The following is a 21,442-nucleotide window of genomic DNA, read 5'->3' on the forward strand; positions in this document are numbered from 1 at the left end:
TCGGCCCGCAGGCTTACAGTGTCCGGGCCAACAGTGTCCGGGCCTACAGTGGCCCCCAGGAATACAGTGTCCAGGCCTACAGCGTCCGGGCCTACAGTGTCCGGGCCTACAGTGTCCGGGCCTACAGTGTCCGGGCCTACAGTGTCCGAGCCTACAGTGTCTGGGCCTACAGTGTCCGGGCCTACAGCGTCCGGGTCTACAGTGTCCAGGTCTACAGCGCCACCCGAGCCTAATACGGGACAAGGGCGGTCCCGTACAGGACAAACCAATTTAACCCAATATACGGGATGTCCTGGGTAATATGGGACAGTTGGCAACACTAGTGTGGCCCCATTCCTGTTGCTTTGTCATATGAGAAGGTCATAGCTGATCTCTTACCTCTGAGGCACTTCCTTGCACTAACCCCACTCCCATTGAGCGTCCCCTTTTGTAAACGTTATCGGCTGGATACAATTCTACAGTAATTAACGTACAGGCACTTCCCGACCTACATAAGGGTTACATTCCGAGTACCTCACGTAAGTCAGATTTTACGTGAGTCACTAGAGACAGCATCTCTGGAGAACATGGATGGGTGACGTTTCACAGAGTGCTGGAGTAACTCAGCGGGTCAGGCAGCATCTCTGGAGAACATGGATGGGTGACGTTTCACAGAGTGCCGGAGTAACTCAGCGGGTCAGGCAGCATCTCTGGAGAATGTAGATGGGTGATGTTTTGGGTCGGGACATGTTCCCAATGTTGGGGGAGTCCAGAACCAGGGGACACAGTCTAAGAATAAAGGGGAGGCCATTTAAAACTGAGGTGAGAAGAAACTTTTTCACCCAGAGAGTTGTGAATTTGTGGAATTCTCTGCCACCGAAGGCAGTGGAGGCCAATTCACTGGATGGATTTAAAAGAGAGTTAGATAGAGCTCTAGAGGCTAGCGGAATCAAGGGATATGGGGAGAAGGCAGGCACGGGTTACTGATTGTGGATGATCAGCCATGATCACAATACATGGCGGTGCTGGCTCGAAGGGCCGAATGGCCTCCTCCTGCACCTATTTTCTATGTTTCTATGGGATACTTCTTCACACTAGTCTTGACCCGAAACTCATACTTCAGAAATTCTTACTCACAGCGACACAACAGGCCTGTAATCACAATACTCAATAAATAATGTAATAATAATATGTAGGAAGGAACTGCAGATGCTGATTTAAACTGAAGATAGATACAAAATGCTGGAGTAACTCAGCGGGTCAGGCAGCATCTCTGGAGAGAAGGAATGGGTGACATCTCGGGTCGAGACCCTTCTTCTGACTGATGTAATCATAATAGATGTGTAGAACATGATGAGAGGCATACATGAATCAAAACATTCTGACCACTGACAGGTAAAGTGAATAACATTGATTATTTTGTTACAATGGCACCTGTCAAGGGGTGGGATATATTAGGCAGCAAGTGAACAGTCAGTTCTTGAAGTTGACGTGTTGGATGCAGGAGAAATGGGCAGGAGTAAAGACCTGAGCGACTTTGACAAGGGCCAAATTGTTTTGGCCAGACGACTGGGTCAGAGCATCTGTGAAACGGCAAGGCTTGTGGGGTGCTCCCGGTCAGCAGTGGTACCTACCGACAGTGGTCCGAGGAGGGACAAACCACAAACCGGCGGCAGGCAGGGTGTTGGGCGCCCAAGGCTCATCGATGCGCGAGGGCAACGAAGGCTATCCCGTCTGGTCCGAACCGACAGAAGGTCGACTGTGGCACAAGTCACAGAAAATGTTAATGGTGGTGACGGGAGGAATGTGTCACAATACACAGTGCATCGCACCCTGCTGCGTATGGGGCTGCACACGGAGGACCAACAGCATATTAGGCAGGTGGGCATAATGTTTTGGCTGATCGGTGTAGACAGTCAGAACTTTCCCCCCCCCCCCCACCCCCTCCCGATTACTGTGTGGTACTTGGTCTAAGTCGTTCATACCAGTCTTTCCCTTCTTCCTCCAGTGCACCAGCTCAGACCAGCTGATGTCAAGGTGATCGCGGCACTCGGTGATTCTATCACAGTAAGTCCATACCACCCTCGTTTAGTTCAGTTCACAGATGCAGCGCGGAAACTGGCCCTTCGGCCCATAAGTTCATCAAAAATATAGGAGCAGAATTAGGCCATTCGGCCCATCAAGTCTACTCCGCCATTCAATCGTGGCTGATCTATCTCTCCCTCATAACCCCATTCTCCTGCCTTCTCCCCATGACCCCTGACACCCGCACTAATCAAGAATCTGTCAATCTCTGCCTTAAAAATATCCATTGGCTTCACCTCCACAGCCGTCTGTGGCAAAGAATTCCACAGATTCACCACCCTCTGACTAAACTGATTCCGTCTTCCTAAAGAACATCCTTTAATTCTGAGGCTGTGCCCTCTGGTCGTTGACTCTCCCACTAGTGGAAACATCCTCTCCACATCCTCTCTATCCAGGCCTTTCATGTGTCTGTGCCAACCCTTACTCTAGTTCTCTACGACACACGAGGGACAATTTACAGAAGCCAATTAACATATAAACCTGCACGTCTTTGGAGTGTGGGAGGAAACCGAAGATCTCGGAGAAAACCCACGCAGGTCATGGGGAGAACGTACAAATTCCGTACAGACAGCACCCGTAGTCAGGATGGAACCCCGTCTCACCTCTCACTGCATCAGGCAGCTGCAGAAGCCTAAAGTACCACATCACCAGGATCAGGAACAAACACTGTAAATCAGTGGTGAGAGAACGACTATCGATTTGGGGCGGTCACGATGGCGCGGCGGTAGAGTTGCCGCCTCACAGCGAATGCAGCGCCGAAGACCCATGTTCCATCCCGACTACGGGTGCTGTCTGTACGGAGTTTGTACGTTCTCCCCGTGACCTGCGTGGGGTTTCTCCGAGATCTTCGGTTTCCTTCCACACTCCAAAGACGTGCAGGTTTGTAGGTTAATTGACTGGGTAAATGTAAAAATTGTCCCTAGTGTGTGTAGGACAGTGTTAGTGTGCGGGGATCGCTGGGCGGCACGGACCCGGTGGGCCGAAGGGCCTGTTTCCGTGCTGCATATCCAAACTAAAACTAAACTAAATCATTAGGATTGAACCCGGGCCTCTGGCGCTGTGAGGCGGCAACTCTATCACTGCGCCACCGTGACGTTCTTTGTGTCCTGTACCACACTATCTGATCCCACGGGTGATTTAATGGTGTCTTTCTTGTGCTGCCACAGGCAGGCAATGGGGCAGGAGCAAAGCCCCACGACCTGATTGCCGTTCTCACTCAGTACCGCGGTCTCTCATGGAGGTGAGTAACAAAATAACTGCAGATGCTGGTACAAATCGAAGATATTTACTCACAAAATGCTGGAGTAACTCAGCAGGTCAGGCAGCATCTCAGGAGAGAATGAATGGGTGACTGATGTCAGGGGGGGGTGGGACAAAGGAAGGATATAGGTGGAGACAGGAAGATAGTGGGAGAACTGGGAAGGGGGAGAGGAAGAGAGGGACAGAGGAACTATCTAAAGTTGGAGAAGTCGATGTTCATACCACTGGGCTGCAAGCTGCCCAGGCGAAATATGAGGTGCTGTTCCTCCAATTTCCGGTGGGCCTCACTGTGGCACTGGAGGAGGCCCATGACAGAAAGGTCAGACTGGGAGTGGGAGGGGTAGTTGAAGTGCTCAGCCACCGGGAGATCAGGTTGGTTAAGGCGGACTGAGCGAAGGTTTTGAGTGAAACGATTGCCGAGCCTGCGTTTGGTTTCGCCGATGTAAATAAGTTGACATCTGGAGCAGCGGATGCAATAGATGAGGTTGGAGGAGGTGCTGGTGAACCTCTGTCTCACCTGGAAAGACTGTTTGGGTCCTTGGATGGAGTTGAGGGGGGAGGTAAAGGGACAGGTGTTGCATCTCGTGCGTTTGCAGGGGAAAGTGCCCGGGGATGGGGTGGTTTGGGTAGGAAGGGACGAGTGGACCAGGGAGTTACGGAGGGAACAGTCTCTGCAGAACGCAGAAAAGGGGAGGGGATGGGAAGATGTGGCCAGTGGTGGGGTCAACACTTTGTTGACCTTGTCGAGGTGAGCAGGAATTCCGTCAGACAGAGGGTGGTGAATCTGCGGAATTCATTGCCACAGATGGTGGCAGCGGTAGAGTTGCTGCCTCAGAGCGCCGGAGACCCGGGTTCCATCCCGACTACGGGTGCTGTCTGTATGGAGTTTGCACGTTCTCCCCGTGACCTGCATGGGTTTTCTCCGAGATCTTCGGTTTCCTCCCACACTCCAAAGACGTGCAGGTTTGTAGGCTAATTGGCTTGGTGTAATTGTAAATTGCCCCTAGTGTGTGTGTGGGTGTAGGATAGTGTTAGTGTGCGGGGATCGCTGGTCGGCGCGGACCCAGTGGGCCGAAGGGCCTGTTTCCGCACGGCTGCCTAGGCCAAGTCAATGGGTATTGACAGGTTCTTGATTAGTACGGGTGTCAATGCTTAAGGGCAGGAGAATGGGGTTGAGCGGGGAAGATAAATCAGTCATAATTGAACGATGGAGTAGACTCGTTGGGCTGAATGGCCTAATTCTGCAGCTATGACTTATGAACGTAGGAGTTGAAGGAAATTGAGAAATGGGGATTAAATATTTACAGTCCAAGCCTCCCATCGTGATATCCTTTGGGTTCTCCTTCAAGGCATAGTGCTCTACTTTTGTACCCCAGTGTTAAGGGCATCGAGCATTTTACTTTAAAGATGGACTACTTTAATCAACTGTGCTTCCTAGCCTCAAAAAGCATAAATTGCTGGAGTAACTCAGCAGGTCAGGCTGCATCTCTGGAGAACATCTCTGGGCGGTCACAGTGGCGCGGCGGTAGAGTTATCATATCATATCATATATATACAGCCGGAAACAGGCCTTTTCGGCCCTCCAAGTCCGTGCCGCCCAGCGAACCCCGTACATTAACACTATCCTACACCCACTAGGGACAATTTTTACATTTACCCAGCCAATTAACCTACATACCTGTACGTCTTTGGAGTGTGGGAGGAAACCGAAGATCTCGGAGAAAACCCATGCAGGTCACGGGGAGAACGTACAAACTCCTTACAGTGCAGCACCCGTAGTCAGGATCGAACCTGAGTCTCCGGCGCTGCATTCGCTGTAAAGCAGCAACTCTACCGCTGCGCTACCGTGCCGCCTGACAGCGAATGCAGCGCCGGAGACCCGGGTTCCATCCCGACTACGTGCGCCGTCTGTACGGAGTTTGTACATTCTCCCCGTGAACTGCGTGGGTTTTCTCCAAGATCTTCGGTTTCCTCCCACACTCCAAAGACGTACAGGTTTGTAGGTTAATTGGCTTGGTAAATGTAAAAATTGTCCCTAGTGGGTGTAGGATAGTGTTAGTGCGCGGGGATCGCTGGTCGGCGCGGAATCGGTGGGCCGAAGGGCCTGTTTCCGCGCTGTATCTCTAAACTAATCTAAACGTGGATAGGTGACGTTTCAAGTCAGGAACTTTCTTCAAAACTGGTGTCTGGAGAAGGTTCCTGGCCCAAACCATCACTAGTCCACGTTCTCCAGGGATGCTGCCTGACCCGTTGAATTACTCCAGAACTTTGTGACTTTTTCTGTAAACAAGCATCTGCAGTTCCTTCGAGAAACACAAAATGCCGGAGTAACTCAGTGGGACGGGCAGCATCTCTGGAGAGAAGGAATGGGTGACGTTTCGGGTCGAGACCCTTCATCAGACTGATCATTTTGCCTTCATATCTCTCGGTTCCCTCTCCCCTGACGCTCAGTCTGAAGAAGGGGCTCGACCCGAAACGTCACCCATTCCTTCTCTCCAGAGATGCTGCCTGTCCCGCTGAGTTACTCCGGCATTTTGTGTCTATCTTCGGTTTAAACCAGCACCTGCAGTTCCTTCCTGCACATTTTGCCTGCAGTCCCTTGCTTCTCTAAGTATTTTACTTGCATTTTGAGAACCGAATTTTGCTGATGATGGAAATAATGAGATGCCTTCTCTGTGCCTTCTCTGTCACACAGCATCGGTGGAGACGGGAACATAACAACAGTTGTCACTCTGCCGAGTAAGTCAGGCATTTTCTAACCGTTTTATTCATCGGCCTTTCATTCACCAGCTCTCATTAACCATGATTTTTACAATTACTGCTACTAGCCTTACCAAGGTTTAGTTTAGTTTAGAGATACAGGGCAGAAACAGGCTGAAACTTCCGCCTGTGTGTAGGTTAATTGGCTTCTGTAAATTGTCCCTCTAGTGTCAGTGGGATAGTGTTAATGTGTGGGGATTGCTGGTCGGCGCCGACCCGGTGGGCGGATGTTTCCACGCGGAAAAAGTGCAAACTACGTACAGACAGCTTCCGGGCCTACAACGTCCGGGCCTACGGCGTCCGGGCCTACAGCGTCAGGGCCTACGGCGTCCGGGCCTACAGCGTCAGGGCCTACGGCGTCAGGGCCTACAGCGTCCGGGCCTACGGCGTCCGGGCCTACGGCGTCCGGGCCTACGGCGTCCGGGTCTCCGGCGTCCGGGCCTACGGCGTCCGGGTCTACGACGTCCGGGCCTACGGCGTCCGGGCCTACGGCGTCCGGGCCTACGGCGTCCGTGCCTACAGCGTCCAGGCCTACAGTGTCCGGGCCTACAGCTCCCCCCTCCCCCCCCCGGGCCTAATACGGGACAAGGGCGATCCCGTACGGGAAAAACCAATTTAGCCCAAAATATGGGATGTCCCTGCTAATACGGGACAGTTGGCAACCTCTTGACAGAGTCACTCCATCAACCGGCCCTCACTGCACCACACCATGCTGTGACATGAAGGTTTCATGGCAACACTGGGAAAAATAGGCCGCACTTCCCCAGATCTAGTGAGACAAAGCAGACATTGGATATTAAATCCAATGTGCCAGCCTTTGGGTGGTTAATTGAAAGATACAGGCCCTTCGGCCCACCGAGCCCATGCTGACCAATGATTACCCCGTACACAGGCTCTGTCCTGCACACCAGGCGACAATTTACAACTTGCAAAAGCCAGTGAACCTACAGATCTGTACTCCTTTGGAGTGTGGGAGGAAACCGGAGCACCCGGAGAAAACCCACGCAGTCACGGGGAGAACGTGCAAACTCCGCACAGAGGTCAGGATGGAACCTGGGTCTTTGTCTCTGTGAAGCTCTTACTCGCTGAGCTGAGAGGCAAAAGCCTGTTGACTTTATCCATGCCCCTCACAATCTTGTACATGGGCCCATCGGTGGCGTAGCGGTAGAGTTAGAGTCATAGAGTCATAGAGTCATAGAGTCCTACAGCACAGAAAGAGGTCCTTCAGCCCATCGTGTCCGTGCCGCCCGTTACCAAACACAGTCTAATTTTAATCCCATTTTCCCGCATTTGGACCGTAGCCCTGAATGTTGTAGCATTTCAAGTGCCCATCCAAATGCCTCTTAAACGTTGTGAGTGTTCCCGCCTCCACCACCACCCCAGGCAGTGAGTTCCAGACTCCAACCACCCTCTGGGTGAAAAAGTTATTTCTTACATCCCCCGAAACCTCCCTCCCCTAACCCTGTATCTATGTCCCCTCGTTGTTGAACCTTCCACCAGTGGAAGAAGTTCCCCGCCATCTACCTTATCTATGCCCCTTATGATCTTGTACACCTCGATCATGTCCCCTCTCAGCCTTCTCTGCTCCAGGGAAAACAACCCCAGTCTGCTCAGTCTCCTCATAGCCGAGGCCCTTCATCCCTGGCAGCATCCTGGTGAATCTCCTCTGCACCCTCTCCAAAGCTATCACATCCTTTCTATAATGTGGTGACCAGAACTGTACACAATACTCCAGCTGCGGCCTCACCAGTGTTCTGTACAATTCCATCATTACCCCCCTACTTTTATATTCGATGCCCCGGCTAATGAAGGCCAGTAACCCATATGCCTTTTTGACCACCCTGTCCACCTGTCCTGCTGCCTTCAAGGACTTGCTGCCTACCTCACAGCGCCAGAGACCCGGGTTCCATCCTGACTACGGATGCTGTCTGTATGTTCTCCCCGTGACCGCGTGGGTTTTCTCCGGGCGCTCCGGTTTCCTCCCACACTCCAAAGGCGTACAGGTTTGTAGGTTAATTGCTTTCTGCAAGTTGTCCCTGGAGTGGATGTGAAACTGGGATAACATGGAACCAGTGTGAGGGGGTGTTCGATGGTCGGCGCGGACTCGGAGGGCCGAAGGGCCAGTTTCCACGCTGCGTCTCCCAACTAAACATAACGAAACATCGTGTACCGAAGGCATCTTCTGTGTTCTCACTTAACGAGGTTAACCTCTGGAATTGTTTATCTCAAGAGGGTTGTGGAAGCCAGGTCACTGAGATATTTAAAGAGGAAGTTGATGTCTCTATAAGCTCAGCGAATTAAGGCCGACAGGAGATGGTCACAGAAGAGAACAGCTGGTAGTGCTGTCTGTGTGGAGTTTGCATGTTCTCCCCTTGACCGCGTGGGTTTCCTCACGTATCCCAAAGGCTTTCGATTTTCGGGATTTTTTTGAGATATGGCGCGGAAACAGGCCCTTCGGCCCACCAAGTCCGCACCGACCAATGATCGCCCCGTACATTAGTTTCACCCTACAAACACTGGGGACAATTTACAATTTACAGAAGCCAAATTCACCTACAAACCCGCACGTCTTTGGGGGAAACCGGAGCACCCGGAGGAAACCCACGCGGTCACGGGGAGAACGTACAAACGTATAAAACTATGAAAGGACTGCACAAGCTAGATGCAGGAAAAATATTCCCAATGTTGGGGGAGTCCAGAACCAGGGGCCACACAGTCTTAGAATAAAGGGGAGGCAATTTAAAACTGAGGTGAGAAAAAACTTTTTCACCCAGAGTTGTGAATCTGTGGAATTCTCTGCCACAGAGGGCAGTGGAGGCCAATTCACTGGATGGATTTAAAAGAGAGTTAGATAGAGCTCTAGGGTCTAGCGGAGTCAGGGTGTACGGGGAGAAGGCAGGAACGGGGTACTGATTGAGAATGATCAGCCATGATCACAATGAATGGCGGTGCTGGCTCGAAGGGCCGAATGGCCTCCTCCTGCACCTATTGTCTATGTTTCTATGTTTCTACCCACAGACAGAACCCGAGGTCAGGATGGAACTGGGGTCCCAATTTCAGCGAGAATGTTTTATGCACCTCCTTGGTTCAAAGGCATCGACGGTCTGCCCTTCTGCTGACGATATCTTTACATCTGATTTTTTTTATTACGCAGACATTCTCCGTGAGTTCAACCCTTCCCTGGTTGGATATTCCACTGGTGTTGGTCGGCAACACACCCAACATGCTTCCCTGAACCAGGCTGTGGCGGGATCTGTTTCCGGGTAGGTCGCCACCCTCAGGATATCATTTCATGGTCATGTCATGCAAGGGTTGCCAACTATCTCACTCCCAAATAAGGGACAAGGTGACGTCACCGCCCCGCGCCCCACGTGACCTCACCCAGCCAGCGGACACGTGCTCCCGCTCCACCAATGGCGGCCGCCCAGGCCGGGAGGCGGGTTGCTACGCAACCTCCGTTAGGCAGCGCCCGGGCCTCTGGGCCTACACTGTCCGGACCTCCACTCTCCGGGCCTCACTGCCCTGTGATCCTCTGGTCCTAGACTCTCCCACTAGTGGAAACATCCTCTCCACATCCACTCTATCCAGGCCTTTCACTATTCGGTACGTTTCAATGAGGCCCCCCCTCATCCTTCTAAACTCCAGCGAGTACAGGCCCAGTGCCGACAAATGCTCATCACAGGTTAACCCACTCATTCCCGGGATCATTCTTGTAAACCTCCTCTGGACCCTCTCCAGAGCCAGCACATCCTTCCTCAGATATGGGACCCAACAACGCTCACAATACTCCAAATGCGGCCTGACCAGCGCCTCATAGAGCCTCGGCATTAGATTCATATAAACATAGACAATAGGTGCAGGAGAAGGCCATTTGGCCCTTCGAGCCAGCACCGCCATTCATTGTGATCATGGCTGATCACCCACAATCAGTAACCCGTGCCTGCCTTCTCCCCATATCCCTTGATTCCGCTAGCCCCTAGAGCTCTACCTAACTCTCTTTTAAATACATCCAGTGAATTGGCCTCCACTGCCCTCTGTGGCAGAGAATTCCACAAATTCACAACTCTCTGGGTGAAAAAGTTATATATGATGTGTAGGACGAAATTGCATCTGCTGGTTTAAACCAAAGATCGGCACAAAAAGCTGGAGTAATTCAATGGGTCAGACAGCATCTCTGGAGGGAAGGATCTGGTAATGAAGGGTCTCCACCCAAAACGTGTCACCTATTCCTTTTCTCCAGAGATGCTGGCTGACCCGTTGAGGCATTCCGTCTTATTGTGTCAATCTTGTTTTTCTGTCTATCTTCCTTTTATGTGTATCCTTTTATGTAAATATACACACACACACACACACACACACACACACACACACACACACACACACACACACACACACACACACACACACACACACACACACACACACACACACACACACACACACACACACACACACACACACACACACACACACACACAGGGCCGTTTTTACAGCATTATGGGCCCCCGGGCAAAGCAGTGTACTGGGGCCCCTACCGTTACTCTCCCCCACCCCCCTTTCCCTACCAGCCCCCCCCCCTGTCATGCCGGCGAAAAGCACTTACCGAAAAGCACTTAGCGATGGACTTAGGGTGCTACATTGTTGCAAAAAGCACTTACAGATCGCTGTGAGAAGCACTTAGGGACCGAAAATGTTGCGAAAAAAGCTCTTATTGAACCTACATTTTTAAAGTAGTATTTATTTATTGCAAGTCACTTAACATACACAGATCAGCATGGGGCCCCTATGCTCGTGGGCCCCCGGGCAAGTGCCCATCAGGCCCATGCATTAAGACGGCCCTGCACACGTACACAAACACACACACACACACACATACACACACACACACACACACACACACACACACACATATATGTTTTCTATATATGTGTGTGTGTGTGTGTATGTGTATATATATAGGAAGGAACAGATGTTGGTTTACACCGAAGATAGACACAAAATGTTGGAGTAACTCAGCGGGACAGGCAGCATCTCCGGAGAAAAGGAATGGGTGATGTTTTGGGTCGAGACCCTTCATCAGATATGCTATATATATATATATATATATATATATATATATATACACGCACACACTTATATTTACAGATATACATATATATTACACACACACACACAAAATACATCTATACATATATAGACACATAGACACACACACACCACGCACACACACGCCACACACACACACAAACACACACACACACACTTATATATACATATATAGACACACATGCCACACACACTTATATATACATATAGACACAGTCAAACACACTTATACATACATATATACATATATAGACAAATAGACACACAGATATATATATACATATAAACACACACACACACACACACACACACTCACACATTCACACACTTCTAAATACATATAGATACAGACAAACACACATATACATACATATATACATATATAGACAAATAGACACACAGATATATACATATACAGACACACACACACACACACATGCACACACACACGCACACATGCACACACACACATATATATATATATATACACACATAAACTAAACAACAAACAATAGGAGTGCATGTGTTGATGAGGTCCTTTGTTTCTCCATGTTTTGTAGGGAGTTGATGCCGCAGGTCACGGAGCTCCTGAAGCGGATGAAGAATGACTCGGTAAATATTACACATTAGTCGTGGTAAAGTGTTACCGTGTTTCCCACCGAGTGGCGATGCAGCGAGGGCCCAGACAGCACTGAGATAGCGACTCTGAGCCAGAGATTCAGACCCCTGAACCCACTATCCAGTGAACCCCGCAGTGCAACTTGTGAATACAACTTCGACACAATTCTTGGGAATGGGTGATGTTTGTGTTTAGTTTATTGTCACGTGTAACAAGGTGCAGTGAAGAGCTTTTGTTGCGTGCTAACCAGGTGGCAGAAAGACACAGAAATATATACACAGAAAGACACACGCCTTACAGCGAATGCAGCGCCGGAGACCCGGGTTCCATCCCGACTACGGGCGCCGTCTCTACGGAGTTTGTACGTTCTCCCCGTGACCTGCGTGGGTTTTCTACGAGATCTTCGGTTTCCTCCCACACTCCAAAGACGTGCAGGTTTGTAGGTTAATTGGCTTGGTAAATGTAAAAATTGTCCCTAGTGTGTGTAGGATAGTGTTAGTGTGCGGGGATCGCTGGGCGGCACGGACTCGGTGGGCCGAAAGGGCCTGTTTCCGCGCTGTATCACTAAACTAAACTAAACTAAACTAAACTAAACTAAACTAAACTAAACAACACATGATTACAATCGAGTCATCCACAGTGTACAGATACATGATAAAGGGAATAACATGAATAATGTTTCATGCAAGGTAAAGCCAGTAAAGTCCAATCAAGGATAGTCTGAGGTAGATAGTAGTTCAGCACTGCTCTCTGGTTGTGGTAGGATGATTCAGTTGCCTGATAACAGCTGGGAAGAAACTGCCCCTGAATCTGGAGGCGTGCGTTTTCACACTTTGTCAGTAACAATAGGCATGAAGCTACCATGAGAGTCACGGAGATATGCAGTGTGGAAACAGGCCCTTCGGCCCAACTTGCCCACACCGACCAACATGCCCCATCTATACTAGTCCCACCTGCCTGCGTTTGGCCCATATCCCTCTAAACCTGTCCTATCAAAGTACTCCTCCAAATGTCTTTTAAATGCTGTTATAGTCCCTGCCTCAACTACCTCCTCCAGCAGCTCGTTCCATACACCCACCACCTCTAACAACAGCTCAGCTGTAGCAAGGTTCGGTTACTTTCACCACAACCTGATATTTAATTAGACTGTACTTGTGATAGGAAGGAACTTCAGATGCTGGTTTATTCCAAAGATAGCGCGGTCACGGTGGCGCAGCGGTAGAGTTGCCGCCTTACAGCGAATGCAGCGCCGGAGACCCGGGTTCCATCCCGACTACGGGTGCTGTCTGTACGGAGTTTGGCACATCTCTAGTAGGAACTCATCTTGTATATTAGTTTGTTTTCGAAATACAGCCAAAACGGTACACGATACCGCAACAATTTTGGGCCCATCTTACTCACTTTTGGCCTGCGGTTCAAATGGTTGTTATAGTTTAAAAGTTAGTCACTTTTTAAACTTTAATAAATCACTTTTTAAGCTTTAATGAATTTGATTGGGGATCTTATCGAAACATATAAGATTATTAAGGGGTTGGACACGCTAGAGGCAGGCAACATGTTCCCAATGTTGGGGGAGTCCAGAACCAGGGGCCACAGTTTAACAATAAGGGGTAGGCCATTTAGAACTGAGATGAAGAAAAACCTTTTCAGTCAGAGAGTTGTAAATCTGTGGAAGGCAGTGGAGGCCAATTCTCTGAATGATTCAAGAGAGAGCTAGATAGAGCTCTTAAGGATAGCGGAGTCAGGGGGTATGGGGAGAAGGCAGGAACGGGGTATCATCATATCATATCATATATATACAGCCGGAAACAGGCCTTTTCGGCCCACCAAGTCCGTGCCGCCCAGTGATCCCCGCACATTAACAATATCCTACACCCACTAGGGACAATTTTTACATTTTACCCAGCCAATTAACCTACAAACCTGTACGTCTTTGGGGTACTGATTGAGAATGATCAGCCATGATCACATTGAATAGCCGAGGGGCCGAATGGCCTCCTCCTGCACCTATTGTCTATTGTCTATCCCACTAAACCTCCCCTGTCTATGTACCCTTCCCAGTGTGTTCTAAATGTTGTTATAGTCCCTGCCTCAACTCCCGCCTCCAACAGCTCGTTCCATACACCCACCACCCCCTGTGTGGAAAAGTTGCCCCTTAGCACCCTGTTTAATCTTTCTGCTCCTACCTTAAACCCTGGAGACTCCAGTATGGCCTTGGCTTGCTGGATCAATCTAGACTTCAGGGGAGGTCTTGAAGAGAAAGGAGAAAATAGTAAAGACTAGACCAAGTGGACCTGTTGGGCCCAATCCTCTCCTGCATTGTGGGCAGCACCGTCTCCTCCCCCCCTCCCCTCTCCCCCCTTCCCCTCTCTCCACCCTCCCCCTCTCTCCCCCTCCCCACTCCCCCTCCCCCCTCCCCTCTCCCCCCCTCCCCTCTCTCCACCCTCCCCCTCTCTCCCCCTCCCCACTCCCCCCTCCCCCTCCCCCCATCCCCCCCTCCCCTCCCTCTCCCCCCTCCCAACTCCCCCCATCCTTCCCCCCCTCCCCCCTCCGTCGCTCTCCCTCCTCCCCCTCTCTCCCCCTCCCCTCTCCCCCTCCCCCTCCCCTCCCTCTCCCCCTCCCCATTCCCCCCTCCCCCCTTCCCCCCTCCCCCTCCTTCCCCCCTCCCTCCACCCTTCCTCTCCCTAGGAGATAGATTTAAACTGTGAATAACTTAAAAAATATAACACCGATTCCAATGAAACTTCTTCCATTGGCACCAAAGGGACGACGGTGAGTAAGGTGGGCCTAAAATTGTCGTGCTATCGTGTACCGTTTTGGCTGTAGTTCAGGAACAAACAAACAAACAAACGAGAGTTTTAGTGTATAGATGGGAGAGTGGGGGCTGGGAAAGCAGAAGTCATCAACGAGACTAAGGGTGCATGAGGTATCTTGGACACAGGTCGGAAGAGATAAAATAGCAGAGATGATGGAGCGGGGGCTCAGATAGCTTCCGACGAAGGGTCTCGACCCAAAGCGTCACCCGTTCCTTCCCTCCAGAGATGCTGCCTGCCCCGCTAGTTACGGAGTTTGTACGTTCTCCCCGTGACCTGAGTGGGTTTTCTCCGAATTCTTCGGTTTCCTCCGACACTCCAAAGACGTACAGGTTTGTAGGTTAATTGGCTTGGTGTAAATGTAAAAATTGTCCCTAGTGGGTGTGGAATTGTCCCTAGTGCGGGGATCACTGGTCGGTGCGGACCTAAACTAAACTAAACTAGAGTAAGGGATGATCGCTGGTCAGTGCTGACTCGGTGGGCCAAAGGGCTTGTTTCTACAATGTGTCTCTAAAAACTGTTTTATAAAACCTGTCTGTGTGGCACTGTACTAATGTCCTTGTGACTATGCTTCAACAGCGCATCAATTTTCAGGAGGACTGGAAGATAATTACTCTGTTTGTTGGAGGGAATGATCTTTGTGATTATTGCAAGAACAGGGTAAGTGACATTGGTGCCGATTAACATCGAGGCTAGGGTTGCCAACATCCTCACTCCCAAATAAAAGGTGACATCACCACCCCACGCCCCACGTGACCTCACCCAGCCAGTAGCCACGTGCTCCCGCTCCACCAATGGCGGCCGCCCGGGCCGGGATGCGGGTTGCTACGCAACCTCCATTAGGTGGCGCCCGGGCCTACACTGTCCGGGACTACAGCGGCCTCCGGACTACAGTGTCCTGGCCTACTGTGGCCCCTGGGCCTACAGCGGCCTCTGGACTACAGTGTCCAGGCCTACTGTGGCCCCTGGGCCTACACGGTCCGGGCCTACAGTGGCCCTTGGGCCTACAGGGTCCGGGCCTACAGTGGCCCCTGGGCCTACACTGTCCGGGCTTACAGTGTCCGGGTGTCAGTTTCCTGGCCTACAGCGCCCCCCCGGGCCTACAGTGTCCATGGGCCTGCTGTGTCTGGGCCTACAGTGCCCCCCGGGCCTACAGTGTCCGGGCCTACAGTAAAACAAAATAAATAACAAAGTCAATCATATGTTAATTCAAATAGGGTCCTGTAAGCATGGCCAATACAAGTTACAATGCAAATTAAAATGGTGCACGTATATTGAACTAATTTATACATTCACAAGACTATAACAGAAAATTAGAATGTCAAATACTGATTCAAATGATCCAATGTAAGAGACATGATTAGTCAGGAGACTTGTGACTAGGTTTTGTACGACACAACTTTACTGACACTTGTACATGCAGAAGTCTATTGATAGTTATAGAAATCAGACATTTCATTTCATTCTCCCCCCTCCAAACAAAAACAATAAACAATGCTTGTTATTCATCGTCTCGATCTCGCTCACTCGACGAAGCACGAAGCGATTAAACGAACAAAATCATCATCGGAGTTTTGTACAAATTAACCATAAACACACCTGGTTAATAGTTTTGAAAGCAGTATTTTATTACCTCGAAGAAGCAAAGCTGGAAAATGCGTATGAATCGCAGGTCTGTACACACACGGCAGCTCAGCCAGCGAGAGTGTTTAGCACGAGTGACCTATGACCTGGGCAGGCGCGATCGAGATACCCAACTCGCTTATTGTCCCCGGTGTGCAGGGAGTGGATGAGAAAGTGAGATAACGTAGATCTAGTGTGAAGGGGTGATGATTGATGGTCGGCGTGGACTCGGTGGGCCGAAGGGCCTGTTTCCGTGCTTTCTCTCTAACCTAAAATCTAAAGTAAAACTAAGATATGAGGCCTGAAGTCTAAAGTAAAACTAAGATATGAGTCCAGATTAGCTTATTAGTTCATCTTATTGAACGGCAGAGCAGGCTTGAGGGACGAAGCAACCTATTCTTGCTTCTATTTCCTTATGTATTAATGTTCAAGGGCATGAAAATGATGTTATGGTCCTTTGATATTAGGGGTTGCTAACTTCCTCACTCCCATATAAGGGACAAAGGGTGACGTCACCACCCCGCGCCCCATGTGACCTCACCCACCCAGCGCCACGTGCTCCCGCTCCACCAATGGCGGCCGCCCGGGCCAGGAGGCGGGTTGGTACGCAACCTCTGTTAGGCGGCGCCCGGGCCTATACTGTCCGGGACTACAGCGATCGCCGGGCTACAGTGTCCAGGCCTACAGTGTCCGGGCCTACAGTGTTCGGGCCTACAGCGGCCCCCGGGCTACAGTGTCCAGGCCTACAGTGTCCGAGCCTACAGCGTCCGGGCCTACAGCGTCCGGGCCTACAGCGTCCGGGCCTACAGCGTCCGGGCCTACAGCGTCTGGGCCTACAGCGTCCGGGCCTACAGCGTCTGGGCCTATAGCGTCCAGCCCTACAATGTCCGGGCCTACAGTGTCCGGGCCTACAGCATCTGGGCCTACAGTGTCCGGGCCTACAGTGTTCGGGCCTACAGCGACCCCTTGGCTACAGTGTCTGGGCCTACATTGTTGGGGTCTACAGCGCCGTCCGGGCCTAGAACGGAACAAACCAATTTAGCCCAAAATACGGGATGTCCCGGCTAATACGGGACAGTTGGCAATGCTACTTCATATGCAGAGGGGCTTATTAAGGTCGCATGCCATCTTTAGTTTAGTTTAGTTTAGTTTAAAGAGACAGCGTGGAAACAGGCCCTTCACCCCACAGGGTCAGCGCCGACCAGCGACCAAAGAGTGGTAATATATGTGGTAATATATCAAGGATTCCATTCCTTGGAGCGCAGGAGGATGAGGGGTGATCTTATAAAGGTGTATAAAATCATGAGAGGAACAGATCGGGTAGATGCACAGTCTCTTGCCCAGAGTAGGGGAATCGAGGACCAGAGGACACAGGTTCAAGGTGAGGGGGGAAAGATTTAATTGGAATCCGAGGGGCAACTTTTTCACACAGAGGGTGGTGGGTGTATGGAACGAGCTGCCAGAGGAGGTAGTTGAGGCTGGGACTATCGCAACATTCAAGAAACATTTAGGTATGGGGAGAAGGCAGGAACGGGGTACTGATTGAGAGTGATCAGCCATGATCACATTGAATGGCGGTGCTGGCTCGAAGGGCTGAATGGCCTCCTCCTGCACCTATTGTCTATTGTCTATTGTCTACATGGTTAGAGGGATTATGGGCCAAACGCGGGCAGGTGGGACTAGTGTAGATGGGATACAGCATGGAAACAGGCCCTTCGGCCCAACTCTCCCATGTCGGCCAACAATGTCCCAGCTACCCTAGTCCCACTTGCCTGCGCTTGGTCCATATCCCTCCAAACCTGTCCTATCCATGTACCTGTCTAACTGTTTCTTAAACGTTTCCTAAACTCGTCTCTGAACAATGGTCTTTGCACTCGGGAGTTATTGGGTGAGGCACTTTGAGACGATATATTTCGCAATGGCACTAAACACAGCGATAATTGTGATTAATTATTATCTATTCATTTGCAAAATGCAGACAGAATTCTCGCCAGATAACTTTATCAAGAACATCCGGGAAGTGCTGGATATTCTGCATAGTGAGGTAAGGGTGCAAGTCCTTTTATTTCAAATGCAATGATTTTAAGTAATCAGTGTTTGCCGATTCACCCTCAGAACTTCCTGCTTGTCTGGAGTTGGTGTGTGTCCTTGCTATTAAGGCAGTGCAGCGTAGGTTCACCGGGTTAATCCCCGGGATGGCGGGAATCGAGGACCAGAGGACATAGGTTCAAGGTGAATCTGTGGAATTCTCTGCCTCAGAAGGCAGTGGAGGCCAATTCTCTGAATACATTCAAGAGAGAGTTAGATAGAGCTCTTAAGGATAGCGGAGTCAGGGGGTACAGGGAGAAGGCAGGAACTGGGGTACTGATTGAGAATGATCAGCCATGATCACATTGAATGGCTCGAAGGGCTGAATGGCCTCCTCCTGCACCTATTATAAGAAAATAACTGCAGATGCTGGTACAAATCGAAGGTATTTATTCACAAAATGCTGGAGTAACTCAGCAGGTCAGGCAGCATCTCCGGAGAGAAGGAATGGGTGACGTTTCGGGTCGAGACCCTTCTTCAGACCGATGTCAGGGGGGCGGGACAAAGGAAGGATATAGGTGGAGACAGGAAGATAGAGGGAGATCTGGGAAAGAGGAGGGGAAGAGAGGGACAGAGGAGGAGGAGGGGAAGAGACGGAGGCCGAATGGCCTCCTCCTGCACCTTTTGTTTATTGACTGTCAGATGAGGAAAGATTGGAAAGACTGGGCTTGTATTCACTGGAGTTTAGACGGATGAGAGGGGGATCTTATAGAGACATATAAAATTATAAAAGGACTGGACAAGCTAGTTACAGGAATTAGACCTCCGGGCCTAATACGGGACAAGGGCCTTCCCGTACGGGACAAACCAATTTAGCGCAAAATACGGGATTGTCCAGCTAATACGGGACAGTTGGGTTAAACCCCAGTAGAGGCCCAGTCAGTGGATATTTTTAAGGCAGAGATGGATAGACTCTTGATCCATACTGGTGTCAGGGGTTATGGGGAGAAGGCAGGAGAATGGGGTTAGGAGGGAAAGATAGATCAGCCATGATTGAATGGCGGAGCAGACCTGCTGGGCCGAATGGCCTAATTCTGCTCCTATCCCTGGTGACCTGATGAGTAACGCAGCGTGTTGTATTTTGCCCGCAGGTGCCCAGAGCCTTTGTCAACTTGGTGACAGTTCTTTACATCATCCCACTGCGAGAACTATTCACCGATACGCAAGTGAACTGTCCTATCATCCTCTTAAGGTTTGTACACCTGCAGTTCAAATGCTTTGAGCTCAGTTCACAGGGAGGTTAAGGATTGGGTAACAAATGGCAGTAAACATGAGTAAACAAATGAAAGAAGGTCAGTTTACAGAAGCGGCACAGAGAAACAGGCCCTTCGGCCCATCGCGTCACGGTGGCGCAGCGGTAGAGTTGCTGCCTCACAGCAAATGCAGCGCCGGAGACCCGGGTTCCATCCCGACTACGGGTGCTGTCTGTACGGAGTTTGTACGTTCTCCCCGTGACCTGCGTGGGTTTTCTCCGAGATCCTTGGTTTCCTCCCACACTCCAAAGACGTGCAGGTTTGTAGGTTAATTGGCTGGGTAAATGTAAAAGATATCCCTATTGAGTGTAGGATAGTGTTAATGTGCGGGGATCGCTGGTCGGCGCGGACCCGGTGGGCTGTAAGGGCCTGTTTCGGCACTGTATCTCTAAACTAATGCAAACTAAACTATATGCCAGTAGCAAACAAATGAAAGAAGTTTAGAATGTGTAAACAAATGAAAGAAGTTTAGTTTAGTTTAGAGATTCAGCACAGAAACAGGCCCTTCGGCCCATCAGGTCCACAGGTCCACACCAATACCAGCGATCCCCAGTCCCCACACACACCAGGGGCAATTTTACAGAGGGCCGATTAACCTACAAACCCGCACGTCGTTTGAGTGTGGGAGGAAACCGGAGCACCCGGGGAAAACCCACGCAGGTCACGGGGAGAACATACAAACTCCGCACAGGCAGCAGTTCTACCTGCTGCGCCACCTTACCACCCATTGTGTCTTACGTCCGGAAAATGCGCAGAGAAGATTCACGAGGACGTTGCCAGGACTCGAGGGCTGAGCTGTAGGGAGAGGTTGGGCAGGCTGGGACTTTTCTCTTGGAGCGCAGGAGGCTTGCTGGTGTTATTAGGAACACCTTAAACTGCCCAAAATAGACACAAAGTGCTGGGCCAGGCAGCATCACTGGAGAAACGTCCCGACCCGAAACGTCACCTATCCTTTATTCTTCACAGATGCTGCCAAACCAGCTGGGTTACTCCAGCTCTTAGTGTCTATCTCAGAGATGCTGCCTGACCCGCTGAGTTACTCCAGCACTCTGTGAAACGTCACCCATCCACGTTCTCCAGAGATGCTGCCTGACCCGCTGAGTTACTCCAGCACTCTGTGTCCTTTTGTGCGATAACCTGCATCTGCAGTTCGAGTTATAATCCTTTACTGTGTTATAACGGACAATGGGGCAATAATGGACACCCTTATACCAGATACAGCACGGAAACAGGCCCTTCGGCCCACCGAGTCCATGACAATCCCCGCACACTAACACTATCCCACACCCACTAGGGACAATTTTTACATTTATCAAGCCTATTAACCTACAAACCTGCACGTCTTTGGAGTGTGGGAGGAAACCGAAGATCTCGGAGAAAACCCACGCAGGTCACGGGGAGAACGTACAAACTCCGTACAGACAGCGCCCGTAGTCAGGATGGAACCCGTGTCTCCGGCGCTGTGAGGCAGCAACTCTACCGCTGCGCCACCGTGCCGCTCCGTCGCCCCTCAGGTTCCTATTGAATTTTTCCCCTCAAGCTAATTACGTCCCCAGGCATGGGTGCTACATGGGTGTGTGGAGCCGGGAACTTTGATAGATGGCGCTGGGAGTGGGACAAGCACATTATCTTCCCAGTATTTGATTACAATCTACAATCGGTTTCTCCGCAGATTGCTTTGCAAGTGTGTTGTTAACCCAGCGAACAACTCGACACAGCTGAACGAACTGAAAACCCTAAACCGCGAATATCAGGTAATGGAGAAAGATAGACTTTCTAGTTTTGTTTATTACTAGACCAAGTTGGGCCCAAACCTCTCCTGCATTGATGCAGCACCCTCACATCCCCCCTCCCCT

At 50.6% G+C, this 21,442-nt stretch overlaps 1 protein-coding gene across 1 annotated transcript in view; it reads left to right on the forward strand.

The window, feature by feature from the left end:
* Nucleotides 1-21,442, forward strand: part of LOC144593825 (phospholipase B1, membrane-associated-like) — a 171,067-nt gene that overhangs the window by 68,569 nt on the left and 81,056 nt on the right. Inside the window, exons 17-25 of the mRNA XM_078399942.1 lie at nt 1,988-2,046; nt 3,231-3,304; nt 6,020-6,063; nt 9,239-9,347; nt 11,751-11,802; nt 15,202-15,282; nt 18,224-18,289; nt 19,425-19,525; nt 21,259-21,340. Of these exons, the coding sequence (XP_078256068.1) occupies nt 1,988-2,046; nt 3,231-3,304; nt 6,020-6,063; nt 9,239-9,347; nt 11,751-11,802; nt 15,202-15,282; nt 18,224-18,289; nt 19,425-19,525; nt 21,259-21,340 (668 nt within the window). The remainder of the gene's footprint in view (nt 1-1,987; nt 2,047-3,230; nt 3,305-6,019; nt 6,064-9,238; nt 9,348-11,750; nt 11,803-15,201; nt 15,283-18,223; nt 18,290-19,424; nt 19,526-21,258; nt 21,341-21,442) is intronic.

Source organism: Rhinoraja longicauda, chromosome 5 (genome assembly GCF_053455715.1).
Source record: "Rhinoraja longicauda isolate Sanriku21f chromosome 5, sRhiLon1.1, whole genome shotgun sequence".
NCBI classification, from domain to species: domain Eukaryota; kingdom Metazoa; phylum Chordata; class Chondrichthyes; order Rajiformes; family Arhynchobatidae; genus Rhinoraja; species Rhinoraja longicauda.